This window comes from Gopherus evgoodei, chromosome 9 (assembly GCF_007399415.2).
Source record: "Gopherus evgoodei ecotype Sinaloan lineage chromosome 9, rGopEvg1_v1.p, whole genome shotgun sequence".
In the NCBI taxonomy this organism is placed as follows: Eukaryota; Metazoa; Chordata; order Testudines; family Testudinidae; genus Gopherus; species Gopherus evgoodei.
Genome location: NC_044330.1, coordinates 97,016,277 through 97,036,474, shown reverse-complemented (window position 1 = coordinate 97,036,474; position 20,198 = coordinate 97,016,277). Strand labels below are relative to the sequence as shown.

At 44.9% G+C, this 20,198-nt stretch overlaps 1 protein-coding gene across 3 annotated transcripts in view; it reads right to left on the bottom strand.

Moving 5' to 3' along the window:
- The window catches only part of RNF128 (ring finger protein 128), a 69,178-nt gene that overhangs the window by 29,586 nt on the left and 19,394 nt on the right, over positions 1-20,198 (bottom strand). Inside the window, exon 1 of one of the 3 annotated variants that reach the window (XM_030576056.1) lies at positions 13,272-13,692. The exons of the other annotated variants lie outside the window; for them this stretch is intronic. Coding sequence (XP_030431916.1) covers positions 13,272-13,692 — 421 coding nt within the window. Of the gene's footprint in view, positions 1-13,271; positions 13,693-20,198 lie in introns of those variants that run through there. 3 annotated transcript variants of the gene reach the window in all.

Here is a 20,198-nt window from a genome sequence, read left to right as displayed (position 1 = left end):
AGTTTTTTAAAAAACAAACAGAACAAAAACCAAAGGCTAGCAGGTGGTCTCAAGAGCAAGCTGCATTACCCAGAACCTTTAAAAAAGGAAACATATGTCAAGTTAGTTTCCCTCAGAAGCAAAACACTCAAGTAAAAGAGAGGATCAGTACTATTCAATGTTCAGTTGCTAGTGAAATCCTCCACACCAGCTGTGTGGAAAGGAGAAGATTTTATTATACTTCTCTGTAGCACAACAGTTTGTCACACTAAACTGCTTAAATATTAACCCCACCTCCACCATTCTTCCCATGCATTAATCATTTCTTGCAAGCACAAGAGGAGGAAAGAAACAGTACAGAATGACTGCATGACATGTAGCACTCAGGTAACTTTTCTAATTAGGGCACTGCCACTAACAGCAGCAGCAAGAAAAATGTCAGAGATTAAAGCACTGATACATCAGCAGTGAGCTGACAGAAGTCCTAGTTTCCCCACCAAGCAAAGACATCCAAATATTGGTAGTCCTGCTCTATAGATTATAAAGCCAGAATGACCACTGTGATTATCTGGTCTGACCTCCTGCATAACACAGCCCACAGGGCTTCTCTGAATTAATTCTTGTTTGAACTACAGCATCTCTTATAAAAAGAGTCTATATCACATAATGCTTCCAGTGATGGATAATCAACCACAACTCTTGTCAAAGTATAGAATATACTCAGGGGTTGGCAGTCTTTCAGAAGTGGTGTGCCGAGTCTTCATTTATTCACTCTAATTTAAGGTTTCACATGCTAGTAATACATTTTAATGCTTTTAGGTCTCTTTCTATAAAAGTCTATAATATATAACTAAACTATTGTTGTATGTAAAGTAAATAAAGTTTTTAAAATGTTTAAGAAGCTTCATTTAAAATTAAAATGCAGATCCCCCCGGACCGGTGGCCAGGACCTGGGCAGTGTGAGTGCCACTGAAAATCAGCTTGCGTGCCACCTTTGGCATGCATGCCATAGGTTGCCTACCCGTCCTTAGATGTAGTACTTGCTCAGAGTGCAGGAGTCACCATCTCATTTTAAGCCACTTCACGCAGCACATGAAGACAAAGAGTGAGAACATACGAGTTTGAACAATCGGCTGGATGACCTCGGCTAGAAATTGGTCAGCATCTGGGAACAGGAAGCAACCCCCTCCAACAATGATATAGTATTAATTGTGTGAAGCAAACTATAGGTTTTTAACCTCCTTTGCCAGAAGTAAGGTAGCAAACTCTGAGTACTAATTGGTTTCACTCTGACAATTTCTGTGTTTTGAAATAGGGGTAGAGACTGAACAGAGTGTAAAGAAAAGCCAGAGTTGGAGACTGGACAGTCATTCTACCAGAAGAAAGACTTTCCAGTAAAACAAGAATGGCTGCCACAATAAAGGGTCAGGTGTCACAGCCAACAGAAGAGATGTATAAAAATGAAAGGAAAAAATACAATGGAATTAAAATGCTTCTGGCTGCGTCTTTATCTAGATTTTTCCTCAACTAAGATCCTAGACAGAGCCCCACATCCCCCAACACAGATTCAAAAACTCCAACAAATTTAATTAATTCCCTTGATATTCTTCTTCCTCTATGCCTTATAGATTCACAGATTATAAATGCCAGAAGGGATTATCATGATCTAGTCAAATCTCCTGCACAAAAGCCATAGAACCTCATTCAGTAATTTCGGTATCAAACCCAGAGCTATAGATTTTGTCCCCTTATTAAATTCCAAATTCTCTCTAGGAAGACACTGCAAAGCCTAAAAAGTGCTTCAGCTCTTGTTTCAGAAGCTGCACAAAGGATATCCAGCGAGCACTCAAAAGTGCAACCGAACTGGCTTGGTGAGGGATTTTTTTTGTTTTTGAGTCAGCATTCTGTAGGAAGAATTCTTCCAAGGCATACACAGTATAAAGCATTTAAGTCCTGCATGTTAAACCTACAAGATTTCAATGGGTGCAAACAAAACTGACGCCAACTCCTAACTTGGCTGGCACATATATTATACATATTTGCTGTTGCTGCTGCCGCCACCACCACCCTTGTTTGTCTAGAGAGATTATTCTGCAAGGTTACCTTCATAGCCCACCAATACATTGATTTACAGTAGGCAGGGAAAGTCATTTCCACAAGTGCTGAAAACATTGACTGAAAGCTAAGCATTCAGAAGAGACAGAAGGGGATACGTCATGTTCTGTGATTTTCCATAGTCTCCAGTTCTATTTCTTAGATTTGATTAAACTGAATTATAAGTGATCACTTGTGAGATGAATCTCACAATTAACAAAAATATCTTGTCCCTCAATGGTAGGTAAATATAAATGTTACTATAGCTTGACACGAAGAGCCAGGGCCTAACATTTAATGATGTTTAAAATGTCAGCCTTTACTGCATTGTTAGTGTGGTATTTTAGCTGGAGATTTCAAAATCTGAAGACAGGATGTTCTACAGACAGCTCATTGCCTTTTCTTCAGTGAAATTTACAAGGTTAAAGCATTGCCTTTCCTGTCTAGTGAACAGCATATAAAAATCCTCTGGAGAAACCAAGTTCACGGAGCTTGTTGAATACTCAATACTCCTTTCTGAAAGCTCTTCACTAACCTTATTCAGTAACTGTTAGTAGTTTTGGCTTTGTAAAATATACTATTTATTCTGTTCAAATGAGATTAAGTTCACTACCACCAATATTTCTTCCTGACATTGTACTGTGATGTGCTGTATATATTTCAGTTACTGGATCAAGCTTTCATGCAACCTAAATATTATCCAGGACTCACAGAAATAAGTGAAATTGTTTCCCGTGTACCTCTTCAGAGATGCAATTAAAAAATTTCACTACAAATAACAAATCACTTTTGTTGTTTTCTATCAGTACAGTAACTGAATTCTCTTTAATCCCCTCTGGCATACACCTCCAGAAGTTCTTATCAGCCAGAGACAACTCTTAGTTTGCTTTGTTACAGTGAGTTTCTCTACATCCTACAGCCCCTACACAATATGCAGGTTCAATTGAAAGATGCATTACTGGAATGACGCCCCAAGTCTCTGACTAGAGTCAAACAATGTTTGCTTGCTGGCATGTTCAAAATGTAATGTTATCAACCTGTTAGGCCATGTAGGATTTGCAAGGTATGAGCCAACAATGCGATGCAGTTGGCAAGAAAGACCACTAGGTTAGTAAATACTTATAGTAACTGACTTGATGAAATAAAAAATGTAATGATTTGTCATTGCAACTGTTTAGTAAATCCAAAGAGCAATGGCGTCAGACATAATTGCTTTGGTACACCATAACCACACCTTGGGCAGTACCAGTGCATTCCAAGAGTCTGAAAACTCCCCTAACACAAGGCACTGCATTGTAACAGAGAGCTAATAACCTATTGAAGCTGCAACTCTTTGGCTCACCCATGCTGTGGAGAAGCCACCTTATCCTGTACTTGGCTCAGACACTGTAATTACTATTTATATGACAGCTATTTGTGGACACAATAAGTTACAAGCTCAAGAAAGTGAAAACTTTCACAAGTGGCCTTTTACTTGGTGCAGAGATGAACTTAAGAGCTCTGGATCCAGTTGTGTTCTTTCTTAATCAGCTGTGTCTGGTATGAGCACAGAGCCATGCAAAGAAACCACATCATGTGGGTGCATAACTGGTTGAAAGACCGTACTTGAAGAGTAGTTATCAATTGTTTGCTATCAGATTGGGAGGACAGATCTGGTGAGGTCCTATAGGCATCTGTCCTGGGTCCAGTACCATTCTACATTTTCATTACTATCTCAGATAACGGAAAAAGAACAGGAGAATTTGCGGCACCTTAGAGACTAACACATTTATTTGAGTATAGGTTTTTGTGGGCTACAGCCCACTTCATCAGATGTTTATTAGTAAGGTGCCACAAGTACACCTCTACCGATATAATGCTGTCCTCGGGAGCCAAAAATCTTACCATGTTTAGGTGAAACCACGTTATATCAAACTTGCTTTGATCCACCGGAGTGTGCAGCGCCTCCCCCTCCCCCCCGCGAGCACTGTTTTACCGTGTTATATCCAAATTTGTGTTATATTGGGTCGCATTATATCGGGGTAGAGGTGTACTCCTGTTCTTCTTGTGGATACAGACTAACATGGCTGTCACTCTGAAACCTTAGATAATGGAGTAGAGAATATGTTTATAAAATCTGTGGGTGAAAGCTGGGAGGCACTGCTAGCACTTTAGAGGACAGGATAAGAATTCTAAATAATCTTTACAAATTGGAGAAATTGTATGAAATCAGCAAGATGAAATAAAGACAAGTGCTAAGTACTACACTTAATTAAAAAAAGGAATAACTATAAAAATGGGGAATAACTGGCTAGGCAGTGGTAGTGCTGAAAAGGATCTGCAAGGTATAGTGGATCACAATTTGGCTATGAATCAACAGTGTGATGCAGTTGAAAGAAAGACCAGTATCATTTTGGCATGTATTAACAGGACTGTCATATAAGATATGGAAAGTAAGGCTTGGCCTTGATGAGGCTTCAGCTGGAATACTGTGCCATTTTGGGCACCACAATTTAGGAAATATGTGGACAAAGTGGAGAGAGTCCAGATGAGAGCAACAAAAATGATAAAAGGTTTAGAAAACCTGACCTATAAGAAAAGGTTAAAAAACTAGATATGTTATCTTGAGAAAGAGGATCAAGGGGGGACCTGATAGTCTTCAATATGTTAAGGCTAGATGTTAGTTAGCTGAGGGAGGGACAACTCTGTGGTTTGAACATTGGCCTACTCAACCCAGGGTTGTAAGTTCAATCCTTGAGGGGGCCAGTTAGGGGTGCAAAAACAAAAACAAAACCTGTCGGGGCATCACTTGGTCCTACTAGTGAAGGCAGGGGACTGAGCTTGATGACCTTTCAAGGTCTCTTCCAGTTCTAAGAGATAGATATATCTCTATATATATTATAAAGAGGATGGCAATCAATTGTTCTCCATGTTCACTCAAGGTAGGACAAGTAGTAATCAGCTTACTCTGAAGCAAGGGAGATTTAGGTAAGATATTAGTAAAGACTATAAAGATAACTAGTTACTGAACAGGCTTTCACAGAAGGTTGTGGAATCCCTGTCATCCAAGGTTTTTAGTAACAGCTTAGTCTAACACCAGTCAAGGATGGTATAATTATACTTGGTCCTGCCTCAGCCTGGAGGGTTGACCAGATGACATCTTGAGGTCCCTTCCAGCCCTACATTTCTATGATTCTGCTCTCTTTCAAAAGGAGCAAAGGATTGCTTGTTTACCATTCACAAATAGTGTTAAAAAACAGGCTACTTTAGGATATACCAAACATAAAACTTACCACTGATTTCAATCCTTTACTTTTTTAGAGTTTAGTTTCCTTTACTGCTTGTTTCTAAAAACCATGCTGCTTAACAAGTCTGAACAGGACTTCCTGCTGACTACTGCTTCCTCCAACTTAAGAGATGGTATGCTGTTTTTGCTGGTTGCAATTAATCCCTTCAGTACAAGTTTTACTATTGGCATTAGAGGTTTTAACCTCACCACCGTCTTTTTCATATACTGATCCAAGTTCAGAGACTCTCAGATCCTTTTTAGTCCTTGTCATAAACAGATGGTTAAGAGTTAATGCCTCTTTTACCTGTAAAGGGTTAAAAAGTTCACCTAGCTTAGCTGACACCTGACCAGAGGAACCAATGGGGGAACAAGATGTTTCAAAAGGAAGGAGGGAAGTTTTTCCTTTGTTTTAGAGTTTCAGCCGGATTGAAAAAGATCAAAGAACCAGCCTCTTATCAGAGTAGTTAGTTTTAGAAAGGAATAAATAGGTTTATGTTTACTTCTTTGTAACCTGTCTTATGCAATTAGAGGCATAATCAAATTAGGTATTTGGGTATTTTTTTGTGTAACTAAATTTGTGCCCAGGGGAACATCCTCTGTGTTTTGAACCTGTTGTCTGTGAGAGCAGCTGGTATGCTAATCTCTCGCAGAGGGTTTTTTTTTACCTTTCTTTTCTTTAATTAAAAGCCTTTTTTCTTAATACCTGATTGATTTTTCCTTGTTTTTAGATCCAAGGGGATTGGATCTGGACTCATCAGGGACTGGTGGGGGAAAAGGGGGGGATGGTTAATTTCTCCTTGTTTTAAGATCCATGGGGTTTGGATCTGTGTTCACCAGGGAATTGGTGAAGTCCCTCAAAACTGCCCAGGGAAAAAAGTAGTGCTTGGGGGATGGTGGCAGTGACACCAGATCTAAGCTGGTAATTAAGCTTAGAAGTGTCCATGCAGGTCCCCACATCTGTACCCTAAAACTCAGAGCAGGGAAGGAACCTTGACAGTCCTAGTTTGTTAATACAGGATACCCCAGAAACTGTGCCTCTTGACTTTTGCGCTTCATGAAAGCAACACTCCTGCTTGGCTAGCATTCTTTCCTCGATACATTTGTTGGTTATTTTTCACCAGTGTCTGCTCAGGCCCCCTCAGGCATAGTACTCACAAAGTCAGATGATATGTCATTCAAGGCCAGCAGAGTCATGATCTGAGCATTGAAGAAGGAAGTTGAAAAAATCACCACATTGGACTTTCTCTGCAGATCTTCAAGACATATTACTCTTAACACTTAAGGAATGTCCACAGCGATTAATGTACTCTGATAGGAAAACCACTTAACATTCTGGTTCTCTCAAGTCTATTACAGACTCCTTGAAAGCTAACTGAACTCACTTTATGTACTTCAGTCTTGCTCTGTTTCAATCTTTCCCCAATCACATGTTTGCTTCTGAAGGCAATATAAAAGTTACAGAGGTCAGCATTTACCAGCCAATAATATTGTACTTTGAAACCATGTTCAGCCTGCCACAGAAAGGTACCATCATCTTGAAATTAGTATAATTAAAACTGAAGTTTATTTGTTGATAAGATACAATGTTTACAACGTTACTAAATAAATATACGACATCAGACTCCATTAATCCTTGGCATTTTAGATACTGGAAGGTATTAGGTAGGATATTATATCTATCTGATTTGGCTATTTTTGTATTGTGTGTGTTTTTAAAATGGTAATTGACAAACTGATGCACCATTAATTTCTAGACATAGGACTGATGCAAACAAAACAGAATTAATCTGGCCCTCTCAATGTGTGTACAGTAATTAAATAATGCAAGCCTCTTAAAGTGAAATGATTAAAAATAAGTGTTACTTAAATGTACAGGAATGTTTGAACCTCTAAATAAGAATGCTACCTCAAAAGATAAGTTTGATAATCAATGGGAAAAAATACAGTCATTTATTGCACGTCTAGAAGATAAGTCTACATTAGAAGTTGGAAAGTTTTGTGGCAACAGATTCTGTGAGGGAGAAAAGAGTCAAAATATTTTACATTACACAAGTGCAAGTCCATCCAAGAGGGCTTTTGTTCTTGTCTGGCTGTACATGAAAGCTTCCATCCATAACCTCTTAGTGGACAGGAAGACAGTTTGCATATTCTTGTGTCAGCAACAGTATCTAATTTCAGCCTCACCTATTTTTACCAACATTTCCTCAGCTGAAATCTATTCCCCCCATCTGCTCCAATTCTCCCTCAATGTGGCTGCATTACTGCCCTGCACCAACATCTTCCCAGAAGTGCTGTCTGCAATACTCTGTTCCATGCATGCCTACAATAAATTTAGAATCAAATCAGAATATGTGAGATTTTAGTTTCAAATATCATGAAGCTGCACTTCAACTTACCATTTATTTAGGTTTTAACAAAAAATGAGCTGAAAGTTCACTTACACACACCTGACCTTTGGAGAAGCCCCAGATGATAGTAGGCAAAATCCTGGTAATCTCTAAACTAGGATTCCCACTGTTACTCCCTCTGGAGGGGTCACACTAGTGATACACATGGCAGGAAATTATGAGGTAAAAATCCTAGGATAGCCAAGGCCTTGGAGTTAGTGAGCAAGCTATTTCTGTACATGTTTTTCCCTCCTTGTTTCAGTCTGTCTTCTTGTTCCAAGTGTGATTCCAGATATTGCATTACAGGGTCCATGCTCAGGTTAGCAGCAATTCCATATGAAATATGCTTGCTCCATTTACAAGTATTTTTTCCAATTGTCAGACCCAGAAGCTGAGCCTGGAATAAGAGTCAAACTGGTTTCTTTCCTTCCCTTCCCAAGCATCACCACCTGTAATAAAGAGTTTCTATGGGTCAGATTGTGCCCACAGGATCTTTAGTAGGCATGGATAGATAGCTGACTGAACTCAAAATTATTCTGTTAGTGATGCAGTAGGAGGAACAGAATCGAGTTCCTTCCATGTACTGCTGTAAAGCGCTAACAGTTGCAGAGTCATCCCCCAAGTAAGCAGACAGGACTGACTACACACAGCGGTGAGAACTATTAAGATATATATATATATTTTAGAAAAAGAACCGCATTTTAATATCTTAACTTCACTTCACATTTACTTTCCTGCTACTGCTTTCCCAAAGAACAAACAGTGATACATTGCCATCTCCTTGGCAGAAGACACTGCTTCTTCTGTTGCCTTGCCAACAGTTTCACTGAACTGCACAGAATCACCACAGCTCCATGCACCACTTCCTTTGCATTTCTACCCTCTGCTAGGGCCAGACATTCAATGTCCCCTGCAAGCAGGGTAGTTAGGAAGAGAAGAGAAGGCCAGCACTGTCAGGGGGCCGAGACACAGGAAATACAGCAGTTGGAAGTCAGCTAACAGAAAACACAGCAGGAGAGTAGGGAGAGAGAAGAGATCAGAAGACTCAGAATAGGTAATGAAGTAGAAACAGTGAGAAATAGGAGACAAAATCAGAAAAAGAACACAAGAAGAGAGAATGGCAGCACCACAGATTACCTACTCCAATTGTCATGACACAGAGCAAGGATTTATGAGATACCATAAGGCAATTACAGAGAGAGAGCTTCAGACAAAAAGATTGGAATCCACTGGTTTAGAACTGCCAAGCCCAAACATGGAGAAAAAATAGAACAGGAACTTTCAATATACCCCAGGGCACATAATGAATCATGCTGGATCACCATCACACCTTGAACAATTGTGGTATGAGTCCCTGGGCCTAAAACTCAAAACTATACCCAAGGGGCAAAGGGAGGGAGAACTTTCAAGCACAGCACACACCATGGAGAACAAGAGCTTGTTCAATTAAGCTAATCACATCTCCTTCTACTGGGATTTTAAGAAAAATATGCCATGGACGGGACTGGCAGGCTAAACAGATTAATAAAGAGATGCTCCTATCCCTAGGACACTGGTTCTAGAGGTCAGCAGTGATAAAAAGTAGCTACTCTCTGATGGCTGTTCAGTGATCTAGGTGAACAAATGTTTGAGGTGCGGGTACTGAAGAGCCAAAATTCTCTTTTCAATCCTAATGACAATCCCTTCAGGTCAGAATCCAGGCACATTGTTGGGATGCTTCATTTCAAGAACTAGAAAGTGCACAAATTCCATGTTTTGTTGTTACGTTACATGTACAGTGATCGAATAGCAAACAGTTCTCCTTATTTCTCGTCTACACCTTATTTCACTTTCATCCACACCTGCCACTTAATTTTAGTAATTTTGAGTAAATTATAACCTAATGACATCTTACATGACCCATCTTGTATAAAATACATCATAGTTATGCCATAATCATATCATCATAATATCCCTGTAAGTTCATGTTAAACATTCTTCACTATCTTCTCTTAACACATCTGGCTACAGATATAAGTAGATTCCAAACTAAGGGTGATCTGTTAATGACTGCTACTCTGTTTATGGCCAGTCTTAAGAACATTGCCTAAAACATTACTGTGCTTAAGCTCATGCTCAGACAACTCTGTTTGGGCCACATTAGTCTTTTACGCAGTCTTTTTAAAAGGCTGCATGCAAAGCCCTTGATAGATATTAGCATGAATAGGCATTAAGTAGATATCCAGTCACATGGCAGCAAAGCTCCTTTCTGGGAAGCTCTGTCAAAGAAACCAGATATCTTCAAGACAAAAGAGTGATGTTGTATATATTTAAACACATCCACCATTCTCAAATGGTAACATACATCTTGAAATGAGAGAAGATTACTCCTTGTCCACATGAACAACCACAGACATGATGCAGGAGGAAAGTGTAAAGTGATTGCCCCATGCACTTCATTTCTGGCGAGAGTCCCATGGGGTTTAAAAAAAGCACTAACTACAACACAAGACTTAACATGCTGTCCAGAACCAACAAAAAGACTAAGTTCCTTAGGCAGGGTCTGGTGTTTTTGAAGCTTTTACCATGCACTCCCATGATGTTGTATCAATAAGACAGTTTTGCAGAAGTGCCATCCTCCGGCATTTAAGTAGTTACAAAAGAGGCATGCTTGTCTGGAGAAAGCCCTGAAGGCAAGCCATGGGTTCTCTCCAATGTAGTTTCTTTTCAGAAGGGAATCAGCACAAAACATGAGTCATGTTTTGCGCTAAGTATATGCCACCTTTATTACTGGTAGCAATTAGTTTTTATAGAACTGCTATCACTCTGTCCTCAATACTTCCTAACTGATTGTAAGAGCTACTTAAAGTTGATGCCACAGAGTTTACTAAAGGTATCTATTTAAAAAAAAAACATCATCATCATCATCTCACCCACCTCATCTCTCTAACACCCTGGGACCAACACAGCTAGAACACTGCCTTTAATTCTTCACATCATAGATGTTTATGTGGATTCTGGGTGTACCAAGAAGATTCTTAAGAGGATCTTTGGAAAACCCTGGGTCACCAGTGTATTTGTTGAGTTAAACAGCTACCTGCATGTGCGCACACACACTCTACACACCCCAACTTCATCTATAGATGGTAAGGGATAAAAAGCAGGATGAATGTATTTATCTTCTCTAAGTCCAGGAACTTGGAAGACTGAAACTCCAAGAGTGCTTTATGAAAAGTAGACAGGAAAAAGCCACACAAATGCCATTTATCTTTAACACTTGAAAAGTGAAGAAATAATCTTTCCTCATTTTCACCAGGTGTTTCTCAGGTCTTGTTTTAAGCCACCCTCTTTTTGTTTCAGTTTGCTAGCTTAGTTAACACTTTACAATATTAGGTTCTGAAAAGAACTTCCTTTGAAGCATCTACTTTTTCCATTACTAGAGTCTTAATGTCCACTCTGGCCCTCAAACTTAAGATATCTTCCCATGAAATTTTAGCTGACTGTATTACCATGACTATCGAACTGTTAAGTCTTCATTTGAAAAATAAGGGATTTGGGGGGAAAACCCACTCACCAGTGGCAAATAGGAAACTTTCTGTGGCAAGTGGAAGGAACCCATGCCACCAACTTCTGCAGAAGGTAAATCTGCTTTTAAAAGGCCCGATACTTGTAATGGAAACACCACTCAACCTGCCAAGCGACAAGTTGTGAGGCGTAAAATGAATTCACATGAAGATCAAAGGGTGGGACCCATACTAATTCCATACAGAGTTCATTGTTGTGTGGGATACAGGGAAAACTGTGACTAAAAATAGAAATGTCTGAAGGAGATATCAGCCTCTCTCTCTGCCCCTACGTAGACTGACTGAAAAGCAGAATCTGAGCACAGTTAACTAGATTAGTAGCAAAAAGAACCAAACAATTCCCACCCCCAGTCCGTATGTCTGAACACATGCTGCCATATGACAATGCACAGCTCTCCCAGCGCAGAGAACTCAGGCAGCAACCTGCTCAGGTTTAAGCTGCTATTGCTGTCATAAACAGATAGTTAAGGGTTAATGTCTCTTTTACCTGTAAAGGGTTAACAAACAAAGGCTTCCCTCCACCAAGATCCGAAAGTATCTTGTCTCTGATTGGTCCCCTTATGTATTTAACACTGATATGTATTCAACCAGAAATTCAACAAAATGCCTTGAACGGCAAGCTATGTTTAGGCTGATACATTGGTATGAGTTCAGGAAAGAGTAACAGGCATGTAAGCATGAGGATTTCCTGTCTTTTGAAGATCAAAATCAAGATCTTTTAGATCAAAGTCACTTGAGGGGACTAAACTAGCCAGATTAAAGATGCCATCTGTCCCTGGCCAACACCCATCTGAAAACCAAGTGCTTTCTGTTCATTTTCACTCTGCTACAGCTTTGGAAAGTTCTGAGCAGTAAGCACTGGAGCCATCCGGAGACTCAGGACTGGATCAGTTTGTGTTCAGAAGATCATTTTCAAAATCAAGAGCTAGAATACTAGTTAACCCTCTCTCCAGCTTCCTCCTTTTCTCCCTTACATCACCACCCTATGCTTGCATTCTTGGCAACATCTGACCATCATTAATTTACCCCTCGGTCTCCTCCCCGCCATCCAACCCTCAGAATTCCTACTCCCTATGTTGTCCCCCAAATCTCTTCCTTCCTTTCTTACTGCTGAGACAATAGTCCATCCCCCCATGTCTGGCTTGTCCCACTCATTTTTCCACTTTCAGTCCAAGCCATAGCTCCCAGGAAGACAGCCTGTCAACCTTACTTTAGTCTCTCCAATGAGTCTTAGCCTCTCTATATCAAGGTCACGCTCCTCCTTGCCTCCCAAGCTTTCCCAAACTCCACCCCTGCTCCATATCCTGCCAATCCTTAGAATCCACTTACTGCCCTTTTGACTCCCTGCACACACTGCCGCTGAGTGGATTCTCCTTCCCATTGGCATGTGGCAAACTCCCTCTGTTCAGACCTTGGAGAAACTACTGAGGACCTCGCTCTTGGGGAGAAAAAGCCGAGCTTTAATGAAGGCAGTTCACTCTACGTGGCCAGTTGTCTACTCATCATTACAGCAACAGCGGTTCTGCTGCCTGCTTAGCCACATGCATTCAGCTTGCAAGCCAGCGGGGTCAGAGGCCCCATTGCCCTACACCTGCTCAGCACCACGCCCTGGTCGGGTGCAAGGCGTGAATCCCAAAATGCAGCACCGACACTCAGCCCGTGAAGACCTAGCCCTGCCTCGTGAAAGGGGAAGCCATCGGCCCCCTCCACGGGAGCTCCAGAGAAGTCTGGCACAGGGTTTGCCCGAAGCTCCAGGCCAGCAGCATGCGATAAGGAAGCCCGGCCAGAACCCGGGGAGCAGAACCCAGCCGGGGGACCGGGAGCGGACCGGGGGCGGTGCCCTAGATGCCAGCAGCGGGAGTGTGCAGCGCACCTGGGGGTACCAGTCTGCGGGCTGACGAGGGGACGATCCCCCCGCCCCAGACATCGAGGGGGACCCTCCCCTTTCCCTGCAGGGGCCGAAGCCCGCGCGTCACTCACCCGCGTGCGACATCGGCAGCACCTCGTTGCCCGTGCCCCGGTAGTTGTAGATCACGGCCCCCGCCGCGCCGCGCTCGGCCGCCCGGCGGATCTTGTCAGCGAAGGTGCAGCCGCCGCCGCGCTGGATGAGGGCGAGCCAAGCCTGGCCGGCGCCCGCCTCGCTGAAGTTGGTGCGCGGGCTGCAGGCGTTGAGGCCGTCGGGCTGCACCAGCAGCCCGGCCGCCCGCTGCAGCGGCGAGTCCTGCCCGAAGAGGCCGCTCTCGCTCGCGTTCCAGCCACTGCGGTTCCCGCCGCCGGGCTCCCGCCACGACACGTTCAGCCAGGCGGTCCACATGGCCTGAGCGGCGGCCGCCCGGCCCGGGGGCTGTGAGCCCAGCCACAGCAGCGCGCCCAGCGCCAGCAGCGCGGCCGAGGACGGCATGTCACCCGCGAGCCACAGCCACTGAGCCGCCGCGCGCCCAGGATCCCAGCACCTCACTGCGCCGCCGGGCCCGCCCCCGCGGCAGGGGCGGGCTGGCCCCGCCTCGCCTCGCCTCGCATCCGCCCCCGCGCCCGGCGGGATGTACTAGGTCGGAGAGCAGCAGACAAACGCCCGCCGCTGGCTCGGGGGGCTGCACTGATACCCCTCCGCCTCAGACACGGGGGGGCTGCCCTGATACCCCTCCGCCTCAGACACGGGGGGGCTGCCCTGATACCCCTCCGCCACAGACACGGGGAGGGAGCTCTGAAACCCCTCCGCCACAGACACGCGGCGGGAGCGGCTACCCAGATACCCCTCAGCCTCAGACACGGGGGGGCAGCTCTGATACTCCTCTGCCCCAGACACTGGGGGGGCAGCTCTGATACCCCTCCGTCCCAGACACAGGGGGGCTGCCCTGATACCCCTCAGTCTCAGACACGGGGGGGGGGGAGCTCTGATACCCCTCCGCCACAGACACGCGGCGGGAGCGGCTACCCAGATACCCCTCCGCCCCAGACACGGGGGGGCAGCTCTGATACTCCTCCGCCCCAGACACTGGGGGGGGGGCTGCCCTGATACCCCTCCGTCCCAGACACAGAGGGGGCAGCTCTGATACCCCTCCGTCTCAGACACAGGGGGGCTGCCCTGATACCCCTCCGCCTCAGACACGCGGGGGGGGAGCGGCTACCCAGATACCCCTCCGCCACAGACACGGGGGGGCAGCTCTGATACTCCTCCGCCCCAGACACTGGGGGGGGCTGCCCTGATACCCCTCCGCCACAGACGGGGGGGGGCAGCTCTGATACCCCTCCGTCCCAGACACAGGGGGGCTGCCCTGATACCCCTCGCCTCAGACACGGGGGGGACCCTACAGCTATACTCCTCCGCCACAGACACGGGGCTGCACTGATACCCCTCCTCCACAGACACGTGGGGGTGGCCCTGTAGCTGTAACCCTCCGCCACAGACACGGGGGAGGGGAACCCTGCAGCTCTACCCCTCCACCCAGACACTCCATCACTGCAGGGGGCTCTACCCTGGTACCCGTCCGCCCAGACATTCCATCACCGTGGGAGGGGGGGGACTACACTGATACCCCTCTGCCACAGACACCCCATCACTGCAGGGGTGGACTACACTGATCCCCCTCTGCCACAAATACCTGGGGGGGGCTGAACTGATACCCCACCACCAGGGGGTGCAAGACTGTACCAATATCCCTTCACCACAGATACCCCATTACCGGGGGTGTGTGAGACTGTGCCAATACCCCTGCAACACAGACACCCCATCACCTGTGGGGGACTGCACTGATCCCCTCCGCCACAGACACCCTATCATTGGGGGGGCTATACCACTACCTGTCTGCCACAGACACCCCATGACTGGCGGAGGGGAGGGAGCTGTACCAATACCTCTCTTCCACAGACACCCCCCTCATCCTAGGGTGCAGGAGGGCTGCACCGGGATCCCTCTGCCAAACACTCTCTCCCCCTATCAGCCAAAGGGCTGCATCAAGGAGGACCATCAGCCATAGACACCCACTTCTGGGGAGGAGGCTGCACTGGGATCCTTCCTCCACAGATATCCCCCCATCATCCGGGGAGTGGTGGTGGGGGCTGCATTGGGACCCCACCAACACAGGCACCCTCTCTCTGGCTGAGACCACTACACTGCCCCACCCCCCAACAGACACCTCCCTGCCAGTTGAGAGGCAGGAGCACTGAGACCCTTTTCCAGCATGGGAAACCCCGCCCCCCCACACAAATAGTTAGCAGGAAGCAGCACTGAAACCTGTTAAAAGGGCTCCTCCCTTAGGGATCCCCCTAATAGCTAGGGGGAAAAAACAGTTCTGGAGCACCCTCTCACCCAGACACACTTCTCCATGGTCATATCCCAAGAAAGGTCAAGCAACAGCCCCTGGAATCCCCCAACGTGAGGAATCTTTGTGGGGTTCTCCCCAACCAGGAAGAGAGCAGCAGGGACCTCTCCCCATGAGACTTCCCCACTGCCCCCATCAGGGATACAGCAGCAGCACAGGGAACAGCCACGGGGGTTTCTCTCCTGGGGGGATTCCCCCACCATCTTAACCAGTGCTGTGGAACAGTGCCAGATCATTCTACACTGTCATTGCTGCAACCAGGCACACAGTGTTTATCCACATGCCCATTCTGCTTTGCATTACAGAGCTGTTTGCAGTGCACTCGGTAAACATAAAGTGCCATATAAATGCTCCCTATTATTAATTATGTATTTGCACTGTGTAAACAATGTCCACTCACTGCTTATTGTGCTCTGTCTTAATATTTTACAGAAAACCATCGCTTCAGCTATTAGTTCCTACATTATTTGTATTTGATTTATATGGCACATAACTTGCAATGCAAATTCATGTGCCTTTTGTTTGTTTCTCTGTAGTTAGTATATTACTTTCTGGTTCCGTTACTATAGGGGCCTTATCCTGCCAGTTCATAGTCACATGGGCCCAAATCCTCAGATTTACACATGTATTCAACTTTAAGCACTTGAGTTGTTGTTCCATTGGTCCCATGTGCCAAAGTGTGTGAAGGGTTGGGATCTTAAGGAGTCCCATTGATGTGCTAAGAAACTTGCAGAATTAGGTCTTAAAGTGACTGGGGAGGTGAGGGTGGAGGGGAATTCATTTTCATTGATAATTGTCAATATATTAGGCCTGGATCTTGCAAGCTGCTCCATGCAAATAGACCCTTGTGCCTGCATGAAGCCTCACTGAAGTTAATGGGGCTTCACATGCATACAAGTCCCCCATGCAGATTAGTTTGCAGGATCAAGGTCTTACCTTGGAAATTATTGTTCATATACAGAGAATGTGTGCCCAAAGACTGGGTGAGAGGCACATATTTGATAAAGATACACACTGTAAATAAGAATGCACAGACATTTCTCCAAAGATGATCAAGTAGGAAACCTTTAAAATGTGGAAGAGTGTATTCGATTTGTTCTTTAATTATAGAGTTTGGGCTGAACCTGAACCACTGTAGCTGATGATAAAACTCTCATTAATTCTAATAAACCAGGAATGGGCTCATTGGGCCTGCTTTTCCACTGCCTTGCACCTTGTGGAAACATTTACACCCATGAAAATCCTGCAAACACACGTGAGTAATTTTGACATGTGAATTGTCCCAATGGATACAGTGGAATTACTCACATGAGTAAAGATATTCATGTTCAAGTTTGCAGAATCAGGCCCTGGGTTTGGGAGTGTTTTATCATCACTTTACACAGATGTGAGTAACTACATAAACGGTGGATTCAGTAGGATCAGAGTTTGGCCAACACTGAGTGGGATTTTCAAAAACACCCGAACTGTCAGGCAGTGAAGACTCACACCTGTTGTTTCATGGCATCAGGGGAAAAATTCAAAATGCTTTCAGCTGAGAAGGGAAGATTCAGAAGAAGGACATACTACAGAATTAAAAATATATATATTGCATGTACCTTATGCAATGTTTAGTAAATTTTAATTTTATGTCCCAAACAGCTGTAGTTCCTAATTAACAGAACCTGTAACAATCATAATGCAAACAATCTCTTGTTACTAAATTAACATGAAGCTTGTGACACACACATATATACACAGCTCTTGTTTCTTTCCTTTGATGACTGACTGAACAAATTGGTCCACCCTTCCCAGAACACAGCATATTTGTCTAACCCCACCCTTGCATAAAAGCTGATCATTTCCATCCAGAAACCATTCCAACGTTGTCAATATTTCTGTGGTGCTCTAATTTATTTGCTGCATTCAGTGCTCCAGGACCGGGAGTAAGATACACCGAAATAATGGTTAGCTTGTTCTCCAAACCTTATGAAATTGGCTTAAAGGGACACTGTCAAATGGAAAGGTAATCAGTTAACTCCTTCCTCCTCCTCCCAAAAAAATGAGAGTTAAAAACAACATCAGGTATTACACCTGTCTTTGAATCCCCTGACACTTCCGGTGGTTTTACAGTAACATTTTGCTATTAAAAAAATTTTTTTTTTCTTCCTTGTTTCTATGCAAAATACTCACACAAGCAACAAGGGAAACTGATTGGCCATACAGCAGAAATAGTGAAATTCACTCTACAAAAAGTGCTGTCAAATACACAAAGCAAACAAACTGAAAAGTATAGAGAGAATTCTCCCCCTCCCCTCCCCCTGCCTTCTCTGATCTGTTCCACTTGTGATCTTAATATTACAACAGCAGGTAAAGAAAATAGAGAGGTCCCTTCCAGTCCTAGAGTCTATGAGTCTATGAGATAGAAGGGTGATTTTTAAGTTAACAGTGTCCCTTTAAAACAAAACTCTTCACCATACCTTGTCACCTTGCTGACACTGTGTGCTTAAGTACATGCTTAACTTTAAGCACATAGTCTCAGTGAAGTCAATGGATTGAATCCTGGCTCCCATGAGTTTTAGCATTGAATTCAATTGGGCCAGAATTTACCCCAATGACACTACTCATTTTATTCTTTTATTCTACGAGATTGCAGGATTGTGGGCTAAATCTTAACTAAGGCCTGGTCTACACTACGTGTTTAAACCAAGTTTAGCAGCATTAAACCGAATTAACCCTGCACCCGTCCACACAACGAAGCCCTTTATATCGATATAAAGGGCTCTTTAAACCGATTTCTGTACTCCTCCCCGACGAGAGGAATAGCGCTGAAATTGGTATTGCCATGTCGATTAGGATTAGTGTGGCCGCAAATCGACTGTATTGGCCTCCGGGCGGTATCCCACAGCGCACCATTGTGACCGCTCTGGAAAGCAATCTGAACTCAGATGCACTGGCCAGGTTGACAGGAAAAGCCCCACGAACTTTTGAATTTCATTTCCTGTTTGCCTAGCGTGGAGCTTTGATCAGCATAGATGGCAATGCAGTCCCAAATCCAAAAAGAGCTCCAACATGGACCGTACGGGAGATCCTGGATCTGATCGCTGTATGGGGAGACAAATCTGTTCTATCAGAGCTTCGTTACAGAAGATGAAATGACAAAGCATTTGAAAAAAATCTCCAGGCTATGATAGACAGAGGCCACAGCAGGGACTCAGCACAGTGCTGCGTGACAAGCGTAACAGAAAGCCAAAGAGTCAAATGGACGCTCATGGAGGGAGGCAGGGAGTACTGAGGACTCCAGCTATCCCACAGTCCCCGCAGTCTCCGAAAAGCATTTGCATTCTTGGCTGAGCTCCCAGTGCCTGAAGGGTCAAAAACATTGTCTGGGGTGGTTCAGGGATGTCTCGTCAATTTAACCTCCTCCCCCCTGTGAAAGAAAAGGGAAAAAAATCATTTCTCACCTTTTTTCAGTGTCACCGTTTGTCTACTGCATGCTGCTGGTAGACATGGTGCTGCAGAGCTGAACAGCAGCATCCCCTCCCCTTCCTTTCCTGATGGCAGATGGTGCAAAATGGTGGAAAACCGTTCTCATCATCCCGTGAGTGCTCCTGGCTGGCCTCGGTGAGGTCGGCCGGGGGCGCCTGGGTAAAAATGGGAATGATTCCTGGTCATTCCTGGCAGATGGTACAAAAGGCTTGGTAATCGTCCTCATCATAGCACCTGGAGGCTGAGCTCCATCAGCCCCCCCGCCCCCTTTCATGTCTAAAGAAAGATTCTACCCTCCCTGGACTATCATAGCAGCAGGATGCTGCGCTTCTCTCCCCCACACCCTTTAATGTCCTGCCTGGACTATCATAGCAGCTGGAGGCTGCCTCCCCCTCATTTTATCTCGCTAAAAAGTCAGTGTTTCTTATTCCTGCATTCTTTATTACTTCATCACACAAATGGGGGGACACTGCCAGGGTAGTCCAGGAGGGTTGGGGGAAGAGGGAAGCAATGGGTGAGGTTGTTGCAGGGGCACCCCCTAGAATGGCATGCAGCTCATCCTTTCTGTGGGATCTCTGGGGCTCTGACACGGAGCGGCTGTGCTTTCTAGTTCTTTAGTACACTTGCCCCATATTCTAGGCAGGACTGACTCTATTTTTAGACAAAACATAAAGAAGGGAATGATCCAGGGAGTCATTCCCATTTTTGTCCATGCGCCTCCGGCCGACCTCAGCGAGGCCAGCCAGGAGCACCCATGACAGCAGCAAACGGTACAAAAGGATTGATAACCATCATCGCCAATTTCCAATTGCAAACAGTGCAATATGACTGATCACCATCATCTCATCACCAATTTACAATGGCAGACAGTGCAATAGGAATGGTAACCATCTCTGCTACCTTGCAAAGGCAAATGAATGCTGCTGTGTAGCACTGCAGTACCGCCTCTGTCAGCGACATCCAGTACACATACGGTGACAGTGACAAAAGGCAAAATAGGCTCCATGTGCCATGCTATGTCGTCTGCCAGGGCAATCCAGGGGCAAAAGGCTGCGAAATGATTGTCTGCCGTTGCTTTCATGGAGGAAGGAATGAGTGACGACATTTAGCCAGAATC